General features: G+C 46.7%; 1 protein-coding gene across 12 annotated transcripts in view; it reads right to left on the reverse strand.

Moving 5' to 3' along the window:
- The window catches only part of GBF1 (golgi brefeldin A resistant guanine nucleotide exchange factor 1), a 170,715-nt gene that overhangs the window by 46,216 nt on the left and 103,744 nt on the right, over window positions 1–20,755 (reverse strand). For 6 of the 12 annotated variants that reach the window (XM_050959900.1, XM_050959901.1, XM_050959902.1 and 3 more), the window contains 5 exons: window positions 11,186–11,304; window positions 10,437–10,545; window positions 9,988–10,048; window positions 5,781–5,835; window positions 4,363–4,461 (listed from right to left, as the gene is read on the reverse strand). In XM_050959900.1, the coding sequence (XP_050815857.1) occupies window positions 4,363–4,461; window positions 5,781–5,835; window positions 9,988–10,048; window positions 10,437–10,545; window positions 11,186–11,304 (443 nt within the window). Of the gene's footprint in view, window positions 1–1,855; window positions 2,380–4,362; window positions 4,462–5,780; window positions 5,836–9,987; window positions 10,049–10,436; window positions 10,546–11,185; window positions 11,305–20,755 lie in introns of those variants that run through there. The other 6 variants (XM_050959908.1, XM_050959904.1, XM_050959903.1 and 3 more) reach the window with 3 other exon arrangements.

The following is a 20,755-nucleotide window of genomic DNA, read 5'->3' on the forward strand; positions in this document are numbered from 1 at the left end:
TTTGCTATCCATTGTTTCAGGGGCTTCTTTATTTCACCACCCATCCTTTCAGCCATTGTTTGAATCTTTGTATAGCAGTTAGCATTTTGGAAAAAACAATACTGGAAGACCATCTCTCTCTACCCTCTTTTTTCTATCTAAGACTGTGTAACCCGTTTACATGGCCTATAATTTCTCTTATTTCAACAAAGCTTATGAAAATGTTATGTCCCAATGTGGCAACCCATTTGTGTAACTCTTCCTTGCACCACAAATTCTATTTGTTTGACTGCTAATCCCCAAGTTTTAGAGATATTACAGTTTCCTTTGAGCTAGTTAATTAACAACAGTTTTGGGACTGCACTGTCCCTTACTATTTCCTCCAGTTTTTCAGTAAGAAACTACCCTTCCTTAGGTTGTAACTATTCCATACATGATAGAAAACATATACAATGTGAAATGTAACAGATCTCCATCACTTAAAAAGCTAACTGATAACATTTTTTCCATGTAGACATTCTGTTTGATGTCTCATCTCCCCTGCTTCCCAGTTCAGAGGGATACAAGCTATTATTCATTATCCTCCACGCTTGTTAATCCTTTATTTTAACCATAGGATTTCACTAGTATTTATTTGTGCTCCAGTGCTTACATACATAGCTTTGATCCACATCATTACACCAGCTGCTGATCTTTCCTATATAGACAATATCCTTCTATTCTGGTATTCTAGTCATGCCCCTCATCCCACCGTGCCGCTGTATTGACAGCATAGGCGCCTGCATGAGAATTTCCTGCTTAATGCCCTGACTTCTAGAACATAGGTAGATCTTAGACTTTTGCCAGTTCTCCTCCTTCATATTTCATCTCTACCAGTTGCATTTTCCTTTTTTAAATTTTCCCAGAAATCCTTTAAAAGTCCCAATTTTCTCAATTATAAGGTCACTTCCTGGTTCTGTGCCCTTAATGCTTGTAGAGGTTTGAAGACAGCTATCAAATCTGATCAGTGTATTGTTATTTGATTATTTTATTAGAAATAAATAAGCTTAATTTCCTCATTTTTGGACCACATTTGAAAGATTTTTAGAGATTTTTATATGGCCAATTGCATGCCAAGAGGTGTAAGCATGAAAGAGAAAAAGGGAAGCATTAACCATTAAACCCAGAAAGGTTTATTTCAAAGCAACTGTAAGATATCAGATTTTGCTTCTAGTTACTAAACCTTGTGCCTGTTTCCATGACTTGCCTAAGTAATTAACCATTCATTAACTGATTGGTAAAGAGTGAAAACAAAGTCAAGCCAAGCCAGTGGAACACAGAAACAAGATCTCTTATTGAAAACTAGCCATGCTGGTTTCACCTCTTCTCCCTTAATCAGGATTTTAAGAAACAGGGAACTTTACAAACACCATTTTAACATGGTTAACTTTAAAATATTTAAGATGCTAGTTTGATTGATCTAGCTCTGTAAGCAGAAGTTTGCTTTAAATTCTATATCTTCCCCCCCACACACATACAAACACACACACTGCCAATTCGCAACACTTGCCAGAGGCTCAAATTCAACGCCATGAGCAGACATGTAACCTCTGGGCCAGGAACACAAGAGACTCAATGACATTTCTTTATGATTTAATTTTAACATTCGTTCAAATATTATAAAATACAAACATATAAGCCAAGGCCTATTTAAAATCTTTGGTTTTACATTTAGGGGACAGTTAAGATTTACTCAGTAGGGCTTTTTCGTCTCTACTGTCCAGAATTCCATATTCTGCTTCATTAGGAAAATAGTTTTATTAGGACATCTCTCAGGGAACTGGATAGCAAACGACTGCTGCTTAATCAACACTGAATTAATGAGATTTATACTTACTGGGTACATGTTTGAAGAAGATGTTACAGTATGAAATTCTATGTTTGGGAGGTTCTGACAGACAGTCAAAGATGAAAAGTAAGATCCTTTTTGTTGTTCTTTTTGTATTGTACTTAATTTAAAAGGTGTCTCGCAAACAATTTAATAGCTTTTATGTCCTCTTGCTTTATTATGATAATATAAACATGACCTGAAAGGCTGTCCACAGCTTCTCCTCCTCCCACAAGAGGTTCCCTTCACTCATGCTTGTTTTTACATTGGAAACAACAACATAAAAGCATTGTCTGTCTTAATTTTGCTAGATCATTTTGAACTTTTTTTGGGTGGGAGTGAGGAAGAGGGTGAAGGAAGAGTATTCAAAAGCATATGTATTATTCCATCTGGCACCTTAAATAATGGGCAGGCGTGTTGAAACCTCAAAATTTCCTTTCCGCCCAGTGTTTATTAGGTATTGAAGTTGAATAGAATTTTAAAGTGCTGTGTTTTAAACAGAAATTAAAAATTTCTTTCCCTCTCTAACTTTCAGCATCTTGTGATGTTATAACGTTAGAAGTTCTCCAGTCAACCAGTGTCCTTCAGAATAGCCCATAACGGAATTTCTAGAGTAAAAACAAACAAAATGTGGAATTTGAAAGAAAAAAGGGAACAATCCTTTTTTTCCCATTTGCAAGTCAAGCTTCGGCCGTTTTGGATACATCCAGTGCAATCAGTACGATAGCTACAAGAATGTCCCAATTATACAGAATCCTCTACATTTGGGTTCCTTCAAACTCCAGTTATAACCAGGAAGTCTCTCCATCCTGCTAACTTGCTCTCTCCTCCTACTTTATCTCCATGGCCACAACCCTCATCAGCTTACAGTCTGGGATAATTAGGGGAAATTGCCTCATAGTAGAAAAATCAATGTTTGATTGAGTTTCCTTTGCCTAAGGAGAGGAAGTGCAACTAGCAGAGCCATGAGGCTCCTGCTCTTTTCCCCTTTGAACTGCCAGGCTTTGACAGTAAGATCCCAGATGAGAGTTAGAAAAGTGGGCGTGTACTATTACAGCTTTCTCTAAGAGGTCTGGGAGAGTCCATTATTCAACAAGCCACCTTACCTGCACACGTTTGGTTTTCCACAAGATATTGTAAGCCTCAAGAGAAAAGGGCAGGGGCCAATGATTAGTAACTAAAGCAAGGAGACTAGCACATGAGCTCATTCTAGATACAGCATGGAACTGGTCAGCGTACCGAATGACGTTCAAGACAATAGCATGCAGAGAGAATGCAGCCCCTGATCTGAGTCCTGCCCCAGGAAAGACATTGATGGGATCAGTCATCTCACACACCTCCACACCCTCGGGAAACATCATTTTACACATTTAACGACAGGTCCTTTCCCCGTTACTCTATCTCTGAAAAAACCCAGAAACACCAGTCCCCATTCTCTCTTCTTCAGAGCAGGCAGTTAACTACAATACCATCTATCAGCAAGAAAGGGGATTCACTTAAGTTTAATTCTTGTGCAACTCAGCATAAGTACCCCATTTGTGGAAGTAGCTCCAGCCATAGTCTTTCCAAACTGTCCAGCATGGCCTCATCTGTCTCTGTAGTCAGAAGACCCCTATGCACTTTCATTTTTGCTCTACCAGGAGCAAAAGAAGATAGAGACAGTGAAAGAAGCTCAATCTACACTGGTCTATGAACTCAATTTGGAAGCCAAAAAATGGCTCCAGCTAAGCCGGTTTCTAATACTGTGTAGTGCCAATATGGACAGGGGCAAACTGTGGATCTAAAACACTTTTTAAAAATACTGTTCTAGTGGAAAGTATAGTTTCCCAAGATGTTTTTAATCCTGTTTGGCCCCATTCACACCCATTGGGTGGAATGGTTTAGCTAAGGCCATGTTAGAACAGATTAAATATGGCTCTCAAACACTATTCCAAAAAGTCAGTGAAGCCAGAACCAAAAAGAGACTTGGCCAATACATCACAGCCCCATTTGAATGTCTAGGAGGCAGATGAACTCCCCATCACTGTGCCATGTAAAGGTGCTTACAGTCTGAGTCTGCAAACCAGAGATGTCTGACTGTGTCCTTGTCAAGTGACTCCTCCATCATGCTTCTGCAGCCATCACCCAAGAATGACATGCAAGACTTGGTCTTTGAGGAGTTACTTAGGCTGTGGGCAACAGGCTCCTTCTCTGTTTTCCCCCTGGCCACTGGGATGATTCATCCCTTGCTCATACCCTCCCACTTCTTTCCTTCAGAAGACTCCTCAACAGTGTCCCAATTCCCACTCACCAAGACATTTAATGATCCAGTGAGAACAAGACTCTCTCCTTTCTGGTCCTGCCCCAGGCAGATCCACAACACTGGAAAGCAATCACTGCATGCATTCTCCCCAAAAGCCATGCTGTGTCAAAAGGGTACAGGGAGATTTGCTACACACAACATAACTCTATCCCAGGTGGTGTTTGCAGGAGGAAGGGAAGGAAGGAGAGATGGAGGGAGGAAGGGAGAGAGAGACCTTCAGGTTCTTAAAGAGCAGTACCCTCTCTAACTGGTTCAGGGCTTTGGGTTGTTCCCCACTACTTAGTTCCAGTTTGTTGAGGAGACATGGAGAGATCTGTGAAAGACAGGCAAATGCATGGTTTAAACAAAGCAAAATAAACCCAAAGAGAAAGAATAACCTGGCAGAGCGCAAGACTATGGGGGAGAATTGTAGCATGCAGTAAACAGACAGGACAAGGTGACAATGTTTCAGAGATTGGACTTAGAGCATTGCCTTCATGAGCTGGAAGCAGCCATCACCTGATCACTGGATAGCTTGAGGGAGGATTTACTTACAGAATACTACAGCTTGTGTATATGGGCATTAGGAATTCTGGCACTTAGAGTATTTTACATAGACCAGTTCCTACCCTGTTCTCACTGTCCAATCTTATGCTCAGCACAAAATCTGTTGCTTCCTTCCATCAAAGAAGGAAACATGCAACAATAGTGTGTCACCAAATGCTGCCATGGAAGTACCAGAGCCTCTGCTGGTTCAGATCCTTATCATAAGCACACACTGACAGCAGATTTTCCAGGACACCTCTATGTAGAGCACCAGTCTAAGAAGAGTGGTTCTAAAATGTCAGGGATCCAGAAGGAAAGAAAAGACGTATAACATTCTTAAACATGTGAGATCACATTTGTGGTATGTACCCTACTGCATCCAGATGCTTAACACTCATTGGCAAGGCAGCTGCACATACAAGATGGTGCTAGGCAACAACCCAGAGCCCTACAGTCCCCTTTCTCCTCCAAGAGGGTGTGGAGGGGAGAAGGAACATCCTCTTCCAAAGACAGAAGCCCTCTTCTGAGCTCAGATTTCCACCATGGAGCATCCCTCTCCTAGTTTCCTACCTCTTCATGAGAATAGCCTCCAAAAACCTTGTCAACACTAGGGAATTTTTACGAAGTTTTCACAGTGCCTCACCTACCCTCAGGAAGGCTTCCTTTTTAGGTCGGGGAGCAGGAACAAGGTGCACTGGTAAGCAATACAGACAAATGTTGTGAAAGGGAAGGATGAAAAAGAAGCCGAAGAGATGTCAGAAAGGGTTAAAACATTTGGAAGGCATCACCTCCAGATCCCAGGGCCTGCAGGGGTTCTAGATGAGGAGCAGCTGTTGGCTACCGCCACAGCTCTGCCTGACTTGCCCAGGCAATAATTCATAGGCAAAATTCATTGCTGGAATAAAAGTGAACATAACTCCACAGAGTTCAAAAAAGCTGTGCCCATTTACACCAGTGGTGAATTCAGCCCTATGTTATTTAGTGTGCTTTCTTCACTGAGCTAGAGATTTCCAGGAATAACATAACCATAGATGTGAATGCAAAGAAGAGAGATGTGAGCAAGCAAGAGGAGGCAGAGGAGACAGCAGGGAGTGTACTGGCTCTTACCTTCTTCATGTTAGCCCCCACATAGCTTTTAGGTTCTTCCTTAAAGTGAGGCAATCTGAAAGACAAAGAACATGCAGGAATGCACACAGCCTCCCGGGCACTGGTGCAGGAAGAGAACACTCTCTTCAGATCTGGCTGTCAACACTAAGGATGGAGGACCACCTTGGACCCAAGATGTTCTCCAGGAAGTGGCCCTCTCCCACTTTCTTTCTGCTGTAGAGGATGCTATAGGAAAAGCCTTCTCCACACTACGGAACATTCATAGAAAGCACCCCACTGCTGCTAACAGTGGTACAGCTATGCTGATGTTAATTGCTTCAGGAGCACTTATGTAGCAAATTCCAGCTGCTGGTTTCAGCACTGCAAATTAAACTTGTCCAGAGCAAGTCCAAGTAGCACATTGCTGAAAATGGCAGCAGGAGATCAAGAGCTCCCAATATTCTAGCACCAGTGAACTGTGAATCAGTTTCTCTTCTCTCAGAAGCAGCAGAGTCAGATTTAGAGTAATTATTACTTGGAACTTATCCCACGGGACCATCTAGAAGCCCTGTTATCCTCCACATTGCACAGTATATAATCAGAAATCCAGCACTATTTTCTCCAGTCCTCAGCCTGAAAGCCTCACATTAAGCAGCCCTCTCATTGGTTGTAGAGTAGATGGGAAGGTCAGAGCTTGGCAGAGATGGGCAGCTTAAACCTGTCCTCCCAAATGGTCTCTGCAATAAACAGCATTTACGTCTTTACCACCCACACACCTTGCCTCCTCTCATCTGGCTTCCTTACACTTCTGGCCTCCACATGCTGGGGAGACAGCAAGCCCATGCCCCAACTTTGCCCAAGGACGAACAGACAAAGTAATATTCCAAAGGAAAGGCAAACAGAGCAAGCCCACCATCCAGAGGCAGTTCTCACCCTACTCGTGCCCCAGTGACTGCCACAGATATATACAAGTTCAGCTGCTCTTAGGAACTAGCCATGGTGGTGATATTTTCAAGTTAAATTGGGAGGGGGAAGGAAAGAGGAAGCTGCATATGGATTTGTGAATAAGAACTCTGCCAAGCTGCCAAATAAGTGAAAACAATACATTGATCGTTGCTCCTTTATCATACACTTGCTTCTGAACCTAGCCACAAAGACCTATAGACCACGGGGTGTTTGCATTCATCCAGTTATCTATGTGGTCAGAATCAGAGTCATATTTCAAGGCAGAAGGGACCAAAAGACCATTCAATATATCATACACCACAAACACCAACCCAACAACCAGAATTAGACCGAAGTATTACAGCCCACAGCAGGCAAAACTATTATGTGCCAGAAGCGGAGATTAGGCAGGGCCAAAGTACACCAATACCCAAAGCACCCACGATGGCTGGGAAATGATTAAGTGAGATATACTCAGAGAATCCTGGCAAGTGACCACACCACACACTGCAGATGAAGGCAAACCCTCCCCCCTGCCAGGTCACTGCCAATCTGACCTGGGGGAAAATTCCTTCCTGATCCCCCGAGTTAGACCTTTAGCATGTGAGCAAGAACCAGCCAGCCAAGCATACAAGAAAGAGAATACTCAGTCTACCTCCCAGCCCCTCTCCCCCCAATATCCCATTTCCAGCCATGGCCATCCCTGTGACTTCAGAGACAGGAGATTTTAAAAATCCAGAATACATGGAGGGTGTGGTCAAAAGGAATCCCTTCCTGACACCTGCAGGTGGCCAGCTGAAACCTCGAAGCATGAGCTTTTAGAAATGTAAGACAAACTGGAATTGAGCCCAAGGGCTGCTGAGCCCTGACCCCCACAATCACAAGCAACCCTGTCAAACAATCACACTCAAATTTGTCTCTCTTAAAATGAATTAAATTTTTGCCCTCAACTCCTAGTGGGAGGCTGTTCCAAAAACTCCTCCTCCTGATGGTTAGAAACCTTTGAATTTCTAGCCTTTATTTATTTGTTTATGGTCTGTTTATGCCCATTTGTTTTTGTGCCAACATTGTCCTTTAGCTTAAATAGCTCTCCATCTCCCTGATATTTACCCCCGATGTATTTATAGAAAGCAATCATATCCCCTCAGCCTCCATTTTCTAACCTAAACAAGCAAAGATCTTCAAGTCTCCTCTCATAAGACAGACCTTCCATTCTCCTGATCATCCTAGTATCTCCTCTGCACCTGTTCCAGTTTGAATTAATCTTTCTTGAACATGAGTGACCAGAATTGTACACAGTATTCCACATGAGGTCTTACAGGTGCCTTGTACAATGGCATTAATACTTCTCTTGTCTCTAGTGGAAATGCCTTGCCTGATACATCCTAAGATCACACATGCTTTTTTCAGTCACATCATATTGGTGGCTCATACTCATCCTGTGATCAACCCACACACCCAGGTCTCTCTCCTCCTCTGTTGCTTCCAACTGATGAGCCCCCAGCTTGTAGCAGAAATACTTATTACTAGACCCTAAATGCATGACTTTTCACTTTTGTACTATTGAATTTCATCCCATTTCTGTCTCTCCAGGCCTCAAGGTCATCCAGATCTTCCTGTATAATATTCCAGTCCCAGATCTTATTGATCATCAATAATGCCTTCCAACTTTACTAATGAAATATGCTCATGATACAGACTTATACTTTCTGTGCCAGGATCATCAATAAAAACACTGAATAAAAGTTGGTCCCAAGACTGATCTTTGAGGAACTCTACTAGTAACAGCAGCAAAGAGTCTGTGGTACGTTATAGACTAACAGACGTATTGGAGCATGAGCTTTCGTGGGTGAATACCCACTTCATCGGATGCATGTCAGATCCAGACTAACACGGCTACCCCTCTGATACTCCACTAGTAACTTCCCTCCAGTCAGGTAATTCACCTTTCTGCATAACTTGTTGCCTTTCTCCCCTTTAGCCAGTTCCTTATCTACCTCACAATTCTTGTACTGGTCCCCATCTTCTCTAATTTAACTAATAATTTCCCACATGGTACCACATCAAATGCTTTACTGAAGTCCAAGTATATTAGATCTACTCCACTGCCCTTATATAAAAAAAATCTGCTATTTTCTCAAAGACAGAAATAAGGTTAGCCTGCAATGATCTATGTTTGGTGAACCCACGTTGCTTTTCCTCACCTTTATCATTTGCCTACATGAATTTAATTATTTTTTCCTTCATAATTTGTTCTAAAGCCTGGAGTGCTACTGATGTTCAACTAACAAATCCAATTGCCCAGATCACATTTTCTCTCTCTCTCTTAAATATACTTATGACATTAGCAACTGTCCAGTCATACCGCATTACCTTTGAATAGATACATTTATTAAAAATCCTTGCTACTGGATTAGCAATTTCATGTGTTAGTTTTTCCAGTATTCTGGGATGGAAATTATCCAGTGCTACTGATCTGAGCCCATTAAACTCTTAAGTTTTTCTTTCACCTCAGATGTGGAACAGAGATGGGGCTAGCAGAGCCAGTTGAAGCGGCTGGGAATGTGGAAGATGGAGGGATGTGCTTGGGGGAACTGAGAGGGTTGAAAAAAAGAGCAGAGGCACTGCATTCCCCAGTCAGCATTTCTCGGAACAAATTTACTGCATTGCTTCCTTTTGACCAGATCTCTATATTTGTATAATATCCAGAGAAAGGCTTTAGGAGTTTAGGCATTGCTTACAAAAATGAATTAAGTACTGAGTTTCAGAAGGAGAGGGAACCCTAGTTCAACACTTTGGTGGTGTTGGTCAGGGCACAAGATTCATCCAAATGACAAGCTGCCCCAAGTGATCCTGAAGCAGTTTAAATTCCTTTCAGCATCCGAGGTGAAACTCTGCTGGAATTAAGCATACGTCTATTTAACACGGTCTTTCTATTACATTTTTAAAGAGAACTATACATTTTTAAAGCACTGAAATGGATTCTGGGTTTTTGAGTGGAATTTGCATTATCTGGCCAAAGAACCTTTTCTTAACCAAAAGTTCTTGTTTGGTTGTCTGTCTGTTCCTGAAGGGCTCCTTAAACCATACAACTTGGTGTAACCCCCCCTCCAGTCTTGGTGAGACAGCCCAAGAGAGAAGGACCAAATCCTCCCTTCCCCATCACCCTGAAACCATGGTCTGATCAAACGGATTTTCTGTGGGCCCCTAAGTGGAAGTGTGGAATCTTCCTGTCCATAGAGGGCCATCTCAGCAATGCTGAGGCAAACACAAGCAGGTTTACCTTGTGAAGAGCAGCTGTACCATGTCGACCAGAGTGTGCTCTGCAGATTTTCTCAATAACTCTGCGAAGACAAAAACAAATAACACAGGTGTCATTACTCACTGTGATATTATCAAGAGGCTTCTCCAAGCAGACTCCCCTCCGAGCCTTGTTTACAGAGGATTATGGCAAATTTATTAAAACCAGCTCCAACTCTGCCTTGCTGCAAAATGGGCACATACTCACAAGGTGGCGCCACGGAGCTGGGGAAAAAAAACAAGAGGAGCCATGGAGCAAAAAGTTGGACAGTGAACCTGACTGTTTCCATGAAACTGAGGAAGCTTGTGACGTTGTAAACTCAGCACATTCCCCTCGATGGATTTCATGCACTGGGCCTAGATGCAGAGGTCTGGAGAGCCCAGACCATTTATTAGGAGTCACCACCATGGGAATATGAAAAACAAACCTACCACTGAGTCTCATTTCAAAGCATATACGGAAGCAGGACTGCATGATCTCACACACTGACTCATTGGTGAGATGGGCTCCCACCGGAGTGAGCAGCAGGGTCCTCAAAACCTGCAAAAAGCAAAGTTTAAACATAATGCAGCACCAATGCCATTCACCTGCACACTGAGACAGGGTTGAGGCACTCAGGAAAGGTCTGCTTGGAACCCAGGAATCACTGCCATGAGTGAAAGGAGGAGGGTTTCCAGAAGTCACTTCAAAGTGACTGTTGTGCTCAAGGCAGGAAAGCTGGAAAGCTGGAGAGCAAGAGTGATGGCTCTGCTCATAGGCCCAACACTTGGGTTTGCTGAGATTCCTTAGCCCAAATGCAGATCCAAGCGATATACAACTCTAGGCTTGTCTCAGAATAACTCCTTTCACTCCTCCCCTACAGCCCTCGGCTACCACCAAAGAAGCTCCTGGGTTCCCCATCCCTGCTTTCCCCACCACTGGAGAGGAACACACACAGGCTAGGATCAAGGCTATAGCACATCAAGAACTCTATTTAAAATCAATTCATTTAAGCTTTTAATTATTTTCATTTGGAAAAGCTTTTACCATAGGTACATGAGCCATCTGTTTAAAAATAAAGTCTGTCACTAAGCTCCTGCAGAGTCAAAACACTGCTCCCTCCCCCCGCATCTCCATGTAACTGGATCCACTCAGTGCCAGGCAGCAGCCATTATGGTAATTGCCACCTCTCTCCACTTACCTGCAGGATTTTCATCAGGACAACCTCATCGCTGGCCGGATCCGTGCCCACAAATCGGGCATGCGTGACGGCGTCCGCCATGTTCTCCATTCCCTCAGCTGTGCCCTCATGGCTGGGATCTGCACAAGAAAACAAAGAAGCCATGACAGGAAATGAAAACTGACAGGGAAAAGCCAGCTGCAGGCTGTCGCCTCTACGCGGAGACACTGACACAGAGCTGCTTCACTTACATCTGCTGTCTTTTTGTATGGCTGGGGGTTAACTCCTCTCCCTGTAGGGTCCACTCAACTTTCGTTAGCATTGATAGGCGTTTTGTTTATTGCTATACGTTTTCAGTATTGCACACAGGACACTTAATTGGGGACAGGAACTGCCTTTTCTGTTTGCAAAGAGCTTATATGTTCCAACAGACAAAGGAAAGGGGAGAAGAGTAAGTGATTAAGCTGATTACGTCCCCCTGTCCCCCCCCAGATCATGTTTTTGTTGGTAAGTTATAAGACTACTCCCCAAACACCCATGACCTAATCAGCTGTTAACCACATCACACTGTGGAGAGAAAAAATGTCAACATATGAAACCAGTTTCCATTTGCTAAACTCACTTCTACTACAGGCATAGGAGTCCCTGCCTGGGGTTTCTCCCTGACAGGGAAGGAAGCTGTCCTCTGCTGCCTAAGGTCTCTCCCAAGAGGCAGGAGAGGGAGAAGAGGCCAGCAGCTCTCTCAGGGGGAAAAGGGTAGACAGACAGGACCACGGCTGAGATACCAGAGCTCCAACCCTCCCACTTCAATCAGTCATCAAGGCCCCTCTCTCCATTTCATTCTCTTGTATCTACAAACAAGGGTGCAGCTGAGAGGGAGTTCTGGATAGGATTGTTGCCAGTAACCGTATCTTGTGCCACATTTCAGTGGCTTTGGGAAAGCTGCCTCTGGCTTTGATTTCATTCTCACTTAAACAATACCGCATTGAGTAAGAGTCTTGTTACCATCTTACCTAAACAGTCATTAGGAAAAAGAGGAGACAAACTAAACACTAGTTAATACCTCATTAATTGGGGACAGGGCTCCATGAACTCCAGCAAACACGTATCTGGTAGAAGAGCCCTGGAAACAAATGGGCCTTGTGCACTTGGCAGAGAAGCTGCAGCAGATTCTCTCTTCAGCTCTAGTAGCATTCACACCTCAACCCCTAAAGTGTACATATTAAAGAAAGCTGCCCTTGGTGTGTTCCATGCCCTCCATGTCCCATCACGGACAGCAGGCTCAATGGCGCTGTGCAGGTTCTGAAAAGCTACTGTGTAAAAAACATTTTTCACAGCTACACACACAGCAAGGGATGGCATCATGCTATGTAGCAGCCTGCCACTGGATGAGGCACAGATACTACTGACTGAGGGGCAGTGGTCCACCAACACAGCATGCATCCCTATCTTATGCAGATCTTGCCTTCCTCTGATGGGTTTGTTTTTACATATTTGGGCAATGCGTATATAACCCATCGTTATATAATGTCTTATTAAACTGATCAGAGTCTGTCAAAGATTTGGATTGGTCATTTATGACTCCACGTCAATGGCATCCTGTTGAGCACTGACACTTGGTGGCAAAAGGCAACACGTGGACCTCAGTGTCAGAGAGGTGATAGAAACTATCTGGTGGCCTGACTTAAAAAGTAGACCTTTCACTGCTTAGGATATACAATGGCTTCTACCATTGCTATCACCAGCTCAGCTCCACCCGTGGTGGTGCTAGTGCAGACTAACTGAGCTGGGTCAGGTGACCATGTGGTTTTAACTACTGGCTCATCTTTTGAGGAATTCAGGCAATTCAGGGGTCCTCTCAGCAGGAGCTTTAAGGGAAGTGAAATAATCAGAGTGAGGAGAATATGCTTCAAACCTCTCAATAAGCAAGGTCTTCTGCAGCTACAAAGAGCAATGGAGCAAAGATAGACACTTCCAAGTGACTCAAGTAGTAAATCAAACTAGCTGTAAAAACAGGTAGCATACCCAAGGTACAGTTGCTATTATTTATTCTCATCAATTCCGCTAAGGAGGAATGCGGAAAAAGGAACAATTGAGTGTTTTTTATTTTAATAAATATGAGAAGGTTCAGGGACAATGCAGCATGTAAGAGTTAGGAACACAGAAAAAAAAAAGCTTAAAGGCCTACCCACGTTATCCTATAGATAGTCATAGCACAGCATGAAGTTAACTCATTCTCCAAAACTTGGACTAATTAGCTAGTCATTTATTACTGGTCAGACTGCTGTACAGGTTCTTAGTAGCAGATGTATACACCAGAAAATAAAACTCAAAAGAACCAGGTCAGAACTGGAAGGGGATTCTTATTCTCCCCACAATATAAACCAATTCTACTACCGCAGGAGGTAGTTATTTCTCTCAATCTACACAAGATGGATCATCTCTACTGCAGCATACAAATTCAAAGAGTGGCTCCCCTGTGGTGCTGAAGATAGAGCTTAACTGGTGAAAATCCAGCCTGCACCTATAGACATGCTGAGCCCAGTGATGTTGAGAGTGAAAGTTTGTTTTAGAAGTGGAAATGTAGAAAGCTGCTATGAACATTCTGAAGTCCACGACATATATGGTGATTGCAGCAAAGCAAATACATTTCAAAAGGGAAAAGTAGAGAATATGCTTTTGAAATTCACTGCAAGCCTTGACTGAAGGTTAAGGACTGCTCAAGACATCTAGATAGGTTTGGTGAAGTGCTGTGGAGGAGCCAGTGGTCATGGTATATGTTGGTACCAGTGAGGTAGAGAAAGGTAGGAGAGAGGTTCTAGATGCCAAATTTAAGTTGCTAGATGCAGAGAAGAAAAGATCTCCCTGGTAGCATTCTCTGAAATGCTTCTAGTTCCATGCACTGGACCAGTTAGATAGGCAAAAAAAGACGGTTACTCACCTTTGTAACTGTTGTTCTTCGAGATGTGTTGCTCATATCCATTCCAGTTAGGTGTGCGCACGCCGCATGCACGTTCGTCGGAAGATTTTTACCCTAGCAACACTCGGTGGGTCGGCTGGAAGCCCCCGGATATATACCCCTGCTGACCCAATCGCCACTCAGTTCCTTCTTGCCGGCTACTCTGACAGTGGGGAAGGAGGGCGGGTTTGGAATGGATATGAGCAACACATCTCGAAGAACAACAGTTACAAAGGTGAGTAACTGTCTTTTCTTCTTCGAGTGATTGCTCATATCCATTCCAGTTAGGTGATTCCCAAGCCTCACCTAGGCGGTAGGGTCAGAGTGAGATGTGGCAGAATGCAAAACTTCTGAGCCAAAGGCTGCATCATCCCTAGACTGTTGAACCAGAGCATAATGCGAAGCAAAGGTGTGGACCGAGGACCAGGTAGCTGCACGACATATTTCCTGGATTGGTACATGAGCCAGAAAGGCAGTACAATGTGCGGTGAGATGGCCCAAGGGAACATGAGCCAAATCATAACAAGTGCGGATGCATGCCGTCACCCAAGAGGAGATCCTCTGAGAGGAGAGAGGTAGGCCCTTCATTTGGTCTGCCACTGCGACGAAGAGTTGGGGCGATTTACAAAAGGGCTTCGTCCATTCGATATAAAATGTGAGCGCCCTACGGACATCAAGGGAGTGCAATTGTTGCTCCCATCGTGATGAATGCGGCTTCGAGAGGAAGACCGGAAGGAAGATGTCCTGATTGATATGGAAGGCCGATACCACTTTAGGGAGGAATGCTGGGTGCGGTCGCAACTGCACCTTGTCCTTGTGAAAGATAGTATACAGCGGGTCCACCGTGAGCACCCGAAGCTCGGAGACTCGTCTGGCTGATGTAATGGCTACGAAGAAAACACTGTCTTCCAGGACAGGTATAGCAGCGAGCAAGGTGCTAACGGCTCGAATGGTGGAGACATAAGGTTGGTTATGACCAGGTTGAGGTCCCAGGTAGGGGCAGGGCGACGTACTTGGGGGTATAGGCGCTCCAAGCCCTTGAGGAACCTGGAAACCATAGGGTGTGGAAACACGGAGTGGCCACTCTCTCCTGGGTGGAAGGTAGAAATGGCCGCCAAGTGCACCCTCAATGATGATACCGCTAGGCCCTGCTGTTTGAGAAATCAGAGGTAGTCCAGGATGGTGGGGATCGAGACCTCAGTGGGAGTAACATTTTGCGTTTCGCACCAGCAGGAGAAACGCTTCCACTTGGCCAGATACATAGACCGAGTGGAAGGTTTCCTGCTATCCAGGAGTATTTGTTGTACTGAGGCAGAACAGCGTAACTCTGACTGGCTCAACCACGCAGGAGCCATGCCGTGAGGTGTAGGGACTGCAAGTCTGGGTGGTGAAGTCTGCCGTGGTCCTGAGTTATGAGGTCTGGGAGAAGAGGCAGGGTAATTGGCCTGGCTATCGACAGGTCGAGCAACATGGTGTACCAGTGCTGCCTGGGCCACGCTGGGGCGATCATGATCAAGCGAGCTCCGTCCCTATGGAGCTTCAGCAGGACCCTGTGAACCAGCGCGAACGGTGGAAAGGCGTAGAGCAGTTGGCTCATCCATGGTATCAGGAAAGCGTCCGAGATCGAGCCCGGGGAGAGACCTTGGAAGGAGCAGAACATCTGGCATTTCCTGTTCTTGTGGGAAGCGAAGAGATCTATGTGGGGAAATCCCCACTTCTGGAAAACTGACTGAATAATGTCCGGACGGATCGACCACTCGTGAGAGCGGAAGGATCTGCTGAGTCGATCCGCCAGAGTGTTCCGAACCCGTGGGAGAAAGGACGCAACCAGGTCTATCGAATGGGCTACCCAAAAGTCCCAGAGTTGAATGGCTTCCTGACAAAGGGGGGAGGACCGTGTCCCCCCGTTTGTTTATGTAATACATGGCCGTTGTGTCATGGTGTTCACAGACAACACAACGGCCTTGCAGATGCTGTTGAAACGCCTGGCACGCAAGGCGGACTGCTCTCAACTCTCGGACATTGATGTGCAAGGCCAGCTCCTGAGATGGCCAAAGACCTTGAGTGCGAATATGTCCGAGGTGAGCACTCCAGCCGAGAGATGACGCATCCATCTTCAGGGCCATAGAAGTCTGGAGCAGACGGAATGGCATTCCTGCACACACCAGGGAGGGCGTCAACCACCAGTCGAGGGAACCTAGAAGTCTCGGGGGAACGGTGAGGATCCTGTCTATATTGTGTCTCCCCGGGTGGTATGCTGAGGAGAGCCAAGTTTGAAGATGTAGGCGTAGCCTGGCGTGCTTGGTCACGAACGTGCAAGCAGCCATGTGACCCAGGAGGCCGAGACAAGTTCGAGCCGAAGTGGTTGGGAATTTTTGTAGGCCTTGTACAATTGATATTATTGCGTGAAACCGCAGCTGTGGTAAGCAGGCCCTGGCAAAACTGGAGTCCAGAATGGCCCCAATGAACTCTATTCTTTGTGTGGGAATCAGAGTAGATTTCTCTAGGTTGATCATCAGGCCTAGTTGGATGAACAGGTCCTTGACAATGCCCACGTGCCGCGTTACTTGGGTCTCGGAGGCCCCGCGAATGAGCCAATTGTTGAGATATGGGAAGATGTGTATGCGTCGACAACGGAGGGAGGCGGCGACTACGGCCATACACTTTGTGAACACTCCTGGGGTTGTGGAGAGGCCAAACGGAAGGACTGTAAATTGGAAATGTTGACGGTTGACCACAAACTTGAGGTACCGTCTGTGCGGAGGATAAATGGCAATGTGAAAATACGCGTCCTTCATATCGAGGGCGGCATACCAGTTTCCAGGATCCAAGGATGGGATGATGGTCCCCAAGGATACCATGCGGAACTTCAACTTTATCAAGAACTTGTTGAGTCCCCGCAGGTCTAGAATTGGTCTGAGACCTCCCTTCGCCTTGGGGATTAGGAAATAGCGGGAGTAGAACCCCTTGCCCTTCAAGTCCTCCAGTACCTCCTCTATAGCTCCCATGGCAAGGAGGGACTGTACCTCCTGCCAGATGATTTGCTCGTGAGAGGGGTCCCTGAAGAGGGACGAGGGTGGGAGGGGGGAGGTGAAATAAACTGAAGGCGGTATCCAAATTCTACCGTGCGTAAGATCTAACGATCTGAAGTTAGTTGGGTCCACGCAGGGAGGAAAGAGGAAAGGCGGTTGCAAAAGGGAGGGAAAGGATCCTGTTGAACAACTGGTACGTCGCCCTCGGGCACGCCTTCAAAAGTTTGGTTTAGGTCCTGCGGGTGGTTTGGCGGGGCCGTGATTCTGACTCCCTTGGGGTCTGGACTGCCGTCTACGATTGCCTCGGCCACGCCTCCTGCCGAAGTCCTACCGCTGTCTAGGTGGGGGGTAAGGGCGCTGAGGCTGGGGCCGGAAGGGTCTGCGCTGAGTCTGCGGTGTGTGCATCCCGAGTGAGCGCATGATCACCCTATTGTCCTTCAGACTCTGCAGCCTAGGATCAGTCTTTTCCGAAAATAGGCCCTGACCTTCGAAGGGCAAGTCCTGTATCATATACCGCAATTCAGGTGGAAGGCCTGACACATGAAGCCATGATATTCGCCACATGGTAATTCCTGAAGCCAGAGTTCTGGCCACGGAGTCAGCTGCGTCTAAGGAAGCCTGGAGAGAAGTTCTCGCCATCTTCTTCCCTTCCTCCAAAAGGGCTGCAAACTCTTGGCGCAAGTCTTGAGGGACTAGCTCTGTGAATTTCTCAACTCATAGACTCACAGACTTTAGGGTCAGAAGGGACCAATATGATCATCTAGTCTGACCTCCTGCACAAAGCAGGCCACAAAACCCTACCCATCCACTTCTATAACAAACCCCTAACCTATGTCTGAGTTATTGACGTCTTCAAATTGTGGTTTGAAGACCTCAAGCTGCAGAGAATCCATCAGCAAGTGACCCATGCCCCACGCTGCAGAGGAAGGCGAAAAACCTCCAGGGCCTCTGCCAATCTGCCCCGGGAGGAAAATTCCTTCCTGACCCCAAATATGGCAATCAGCTAAACCCTGAGCATGTGGGCAAGACTCACCAGCCAGCACTCAGAAAAGAATTCTCTGCAGTAACTCAGATCCCATCCCATCCAACATCCCATCACCGAACACTGGGCATACTTATCTGCTGATAATCAAAGATCAATTGCCAAAATTAAGCTATCCCATCATACCATCCCTTCCATAAACTTATCAAGCTTAATCTTAAAGCCAGATATGTCTTTTGACCCCACCACTTCCCTTGGGAGACTATTCCAGAACTTCACTCCTCTAATGGTTAGAAACCTTCGTCAACTGCCGCCCAGGTGTTATAGTAATAGCGGCTAAGTAGGGCTTGTTGGTTTGCCACCCTGAGTTGGAGGCCCCCGGCAGAGTAGATTTTACGTCCCAATAAATCCATGCACCTAGCCTCCTTTGGTTTTGGGGCAGGAGCTTGGCCATGGCGCTCCCTTTCGTTAACTGATTGGACAACGAGGGAACAGGGAGGAGGGTGTACGTACAGGTACTCGTACCCCTTAGAGGGCACCATGTACTTCTTCTCAACTCCCCGAGCCGTGGGTGGAATAGATGCTGGAGACTGCCAGGTGGTATCAGCCTTCGCTTGGATCGTCCAAATAAATGGTAAGGCCACTCTTGTGGGAGTGTCAGCCGACAAAATATCTACCACCGGGTCCTCTATCTCTGGAACTTCCTCCACCTGGAGGTTCATGTTCAGAGCCACCCGTCTCAGGAGGTCTTGATGTGACCTTAGGTCAATTGGAGGAGGGCCCAAGGAGGATGTCCCCGCCACCGCTTCATCTGGAGAAGACGAAGAGGAAAGGCCAGGGACAAACGGGTCCTCCATTGTCTCATGGACTTGGGTGACGTCCGACTCAGGTGGTACCTGAGGGTCTGGTGCCCGAATGGGAACGTCCTCCTTAGCCGCAGGAGGGAGGCGGCTAACAGTAGCCTACGGCACCCGGTGCTCCAATGGTACAGAGCGTGATGGCACTGGAGGTCCACCTTGGGCTTGGTGATATGCCCAAGGCATCCAGAAGGACCACTGATGAGGTCCTTGGTCCTGAGCCGGGGTCTCTTGAAAGACACGGCTGGGAACATCTAAGTCACGGTCCTGTGCATAGGAAGCACTGGAGTGTTGGAATGACATAGATGCATGGCGAGACGGCCAAGGAGGAGTTGAAAACCCCTGAGAATGGTCTCCATCCCTGGGTAGTCTGTTTGTACGCTGCAGCGGAGAGCGGTACTGGGCGCTATACCGGTACCGGGAATGAGACCGGGACCTGCAGCCGGAACAGTGCCAGGAGGTCAACCGGGACCTCGAAGCTCGACGCCGGGAGCAGCTGCGAGAGGTGCGGTGCTGTGAGCTTGATCGGTACTGAGAGTACCAGGCCAGTGAACTGGGTCTTGAACGGTGCCGCGAGTGCGAGCGGTATCAAGATGGAGAACGGTACTGGGACTGCGAGCGGCGTCGGGACCGAGATCGGCGATGGGACCGAGAACGCCGGCAGGACCGCAATCGTGATCGGTGCCTCTCAGCGGTGCCGACAGAGGATGGTCTCAGTAGGGTAGGCTTGCCTATGGACTGTATAACCCGCACCGGCAGTGCCGGGGGTTGAGGCAGTGCAGACTCCGTCAGCGCAATCAGTTCCCTTGCCGTAGAGAAATTGTCCAGCGTGGAGGGAATAGTAAGCTCAACCACGGCGCGTGCCGGGGAGCTGTCAGGCACCGGATTCGACGGCTCTTGCGGGACCAGAATCGACGGTGCTGAAGTTGTCGCTGCCACGGCAGTTGTCAGTGGCGGGTGGTCCGACTTAGGCTGGTGCTCCGACTGCGGCGAGGACACGGAAACCACAGGAGTCTTATGTTTTTTTACCCGCGGGAAGAGGAAGTGGTGCCGAGCAGACATCTGGGTCAGCGACAGTTGGTGCCGAGGGGCCTTAGCGATACCGATGCGCTCCGGTGCCTAAGATGCACTTCTCCCCGGTGCAGACTGTCCGGCGCTCGGTGCCAATGGTGGAGGAGTGAGAGCTGCCTCCATCAGGAGCTGTCTAAGACGAAAGTCCCGCTTCTTTTTGGTCCACGGCTTGAAGGCCTTGCAAATGCGGCACTTATCTGCGAGGTGGGATTCCCCAAGGCACTTAAGGCAGGAGTCGTGAGGATCTCCTGTAGGCATTGGCTTGCGACAGGTCGAGCACGGTTTGAAACCCGGTGAACCGGGCATGGGCCCCGGCCCCGGGTGAGGGGAAGAGGCTAATCCCTGAACCCCTCTTAACTATATACACTAACTATGTTGAAGAAAATAATTAACTGCAAGTATAAACATTTGAACTATATACACAATAACAACGAGAAAACTATGAGTAGCTAGGGAGGTGGAGATCAGCTAAGCCGCGCTTACTATTCCAACAACCGACACGGGCGGTAAGAAGGAACTGAGGGGCGGTTGGGTCGGCAGAGGTATATATCCGGCGCCACTCCAGGGGGCGCCCAGCCGACCCACCAAGTGTTGCTAGGGTAAAAATCTTCCGATGAACATGCACACGGCGCACGCACACCTAACTGGAATGGATATGAGCAATCACTCGAAGAAGAACTACAGGGTCTC

This window comes from Gopherus flavomarginatus, chromosome 6 (assembly GCF_025201925.1).
Source record: "Gopherus flavomarginatus isolate rGopFla2 chromosome 6, rGopFla2.mat.asm, whole genome shotgun sequence".
Lineage (NCBI taxonomy): Eukaryota > Metazoa > Chordata > Testudines > Testudinidae > Gopherus > Gopherus flavomarginatus.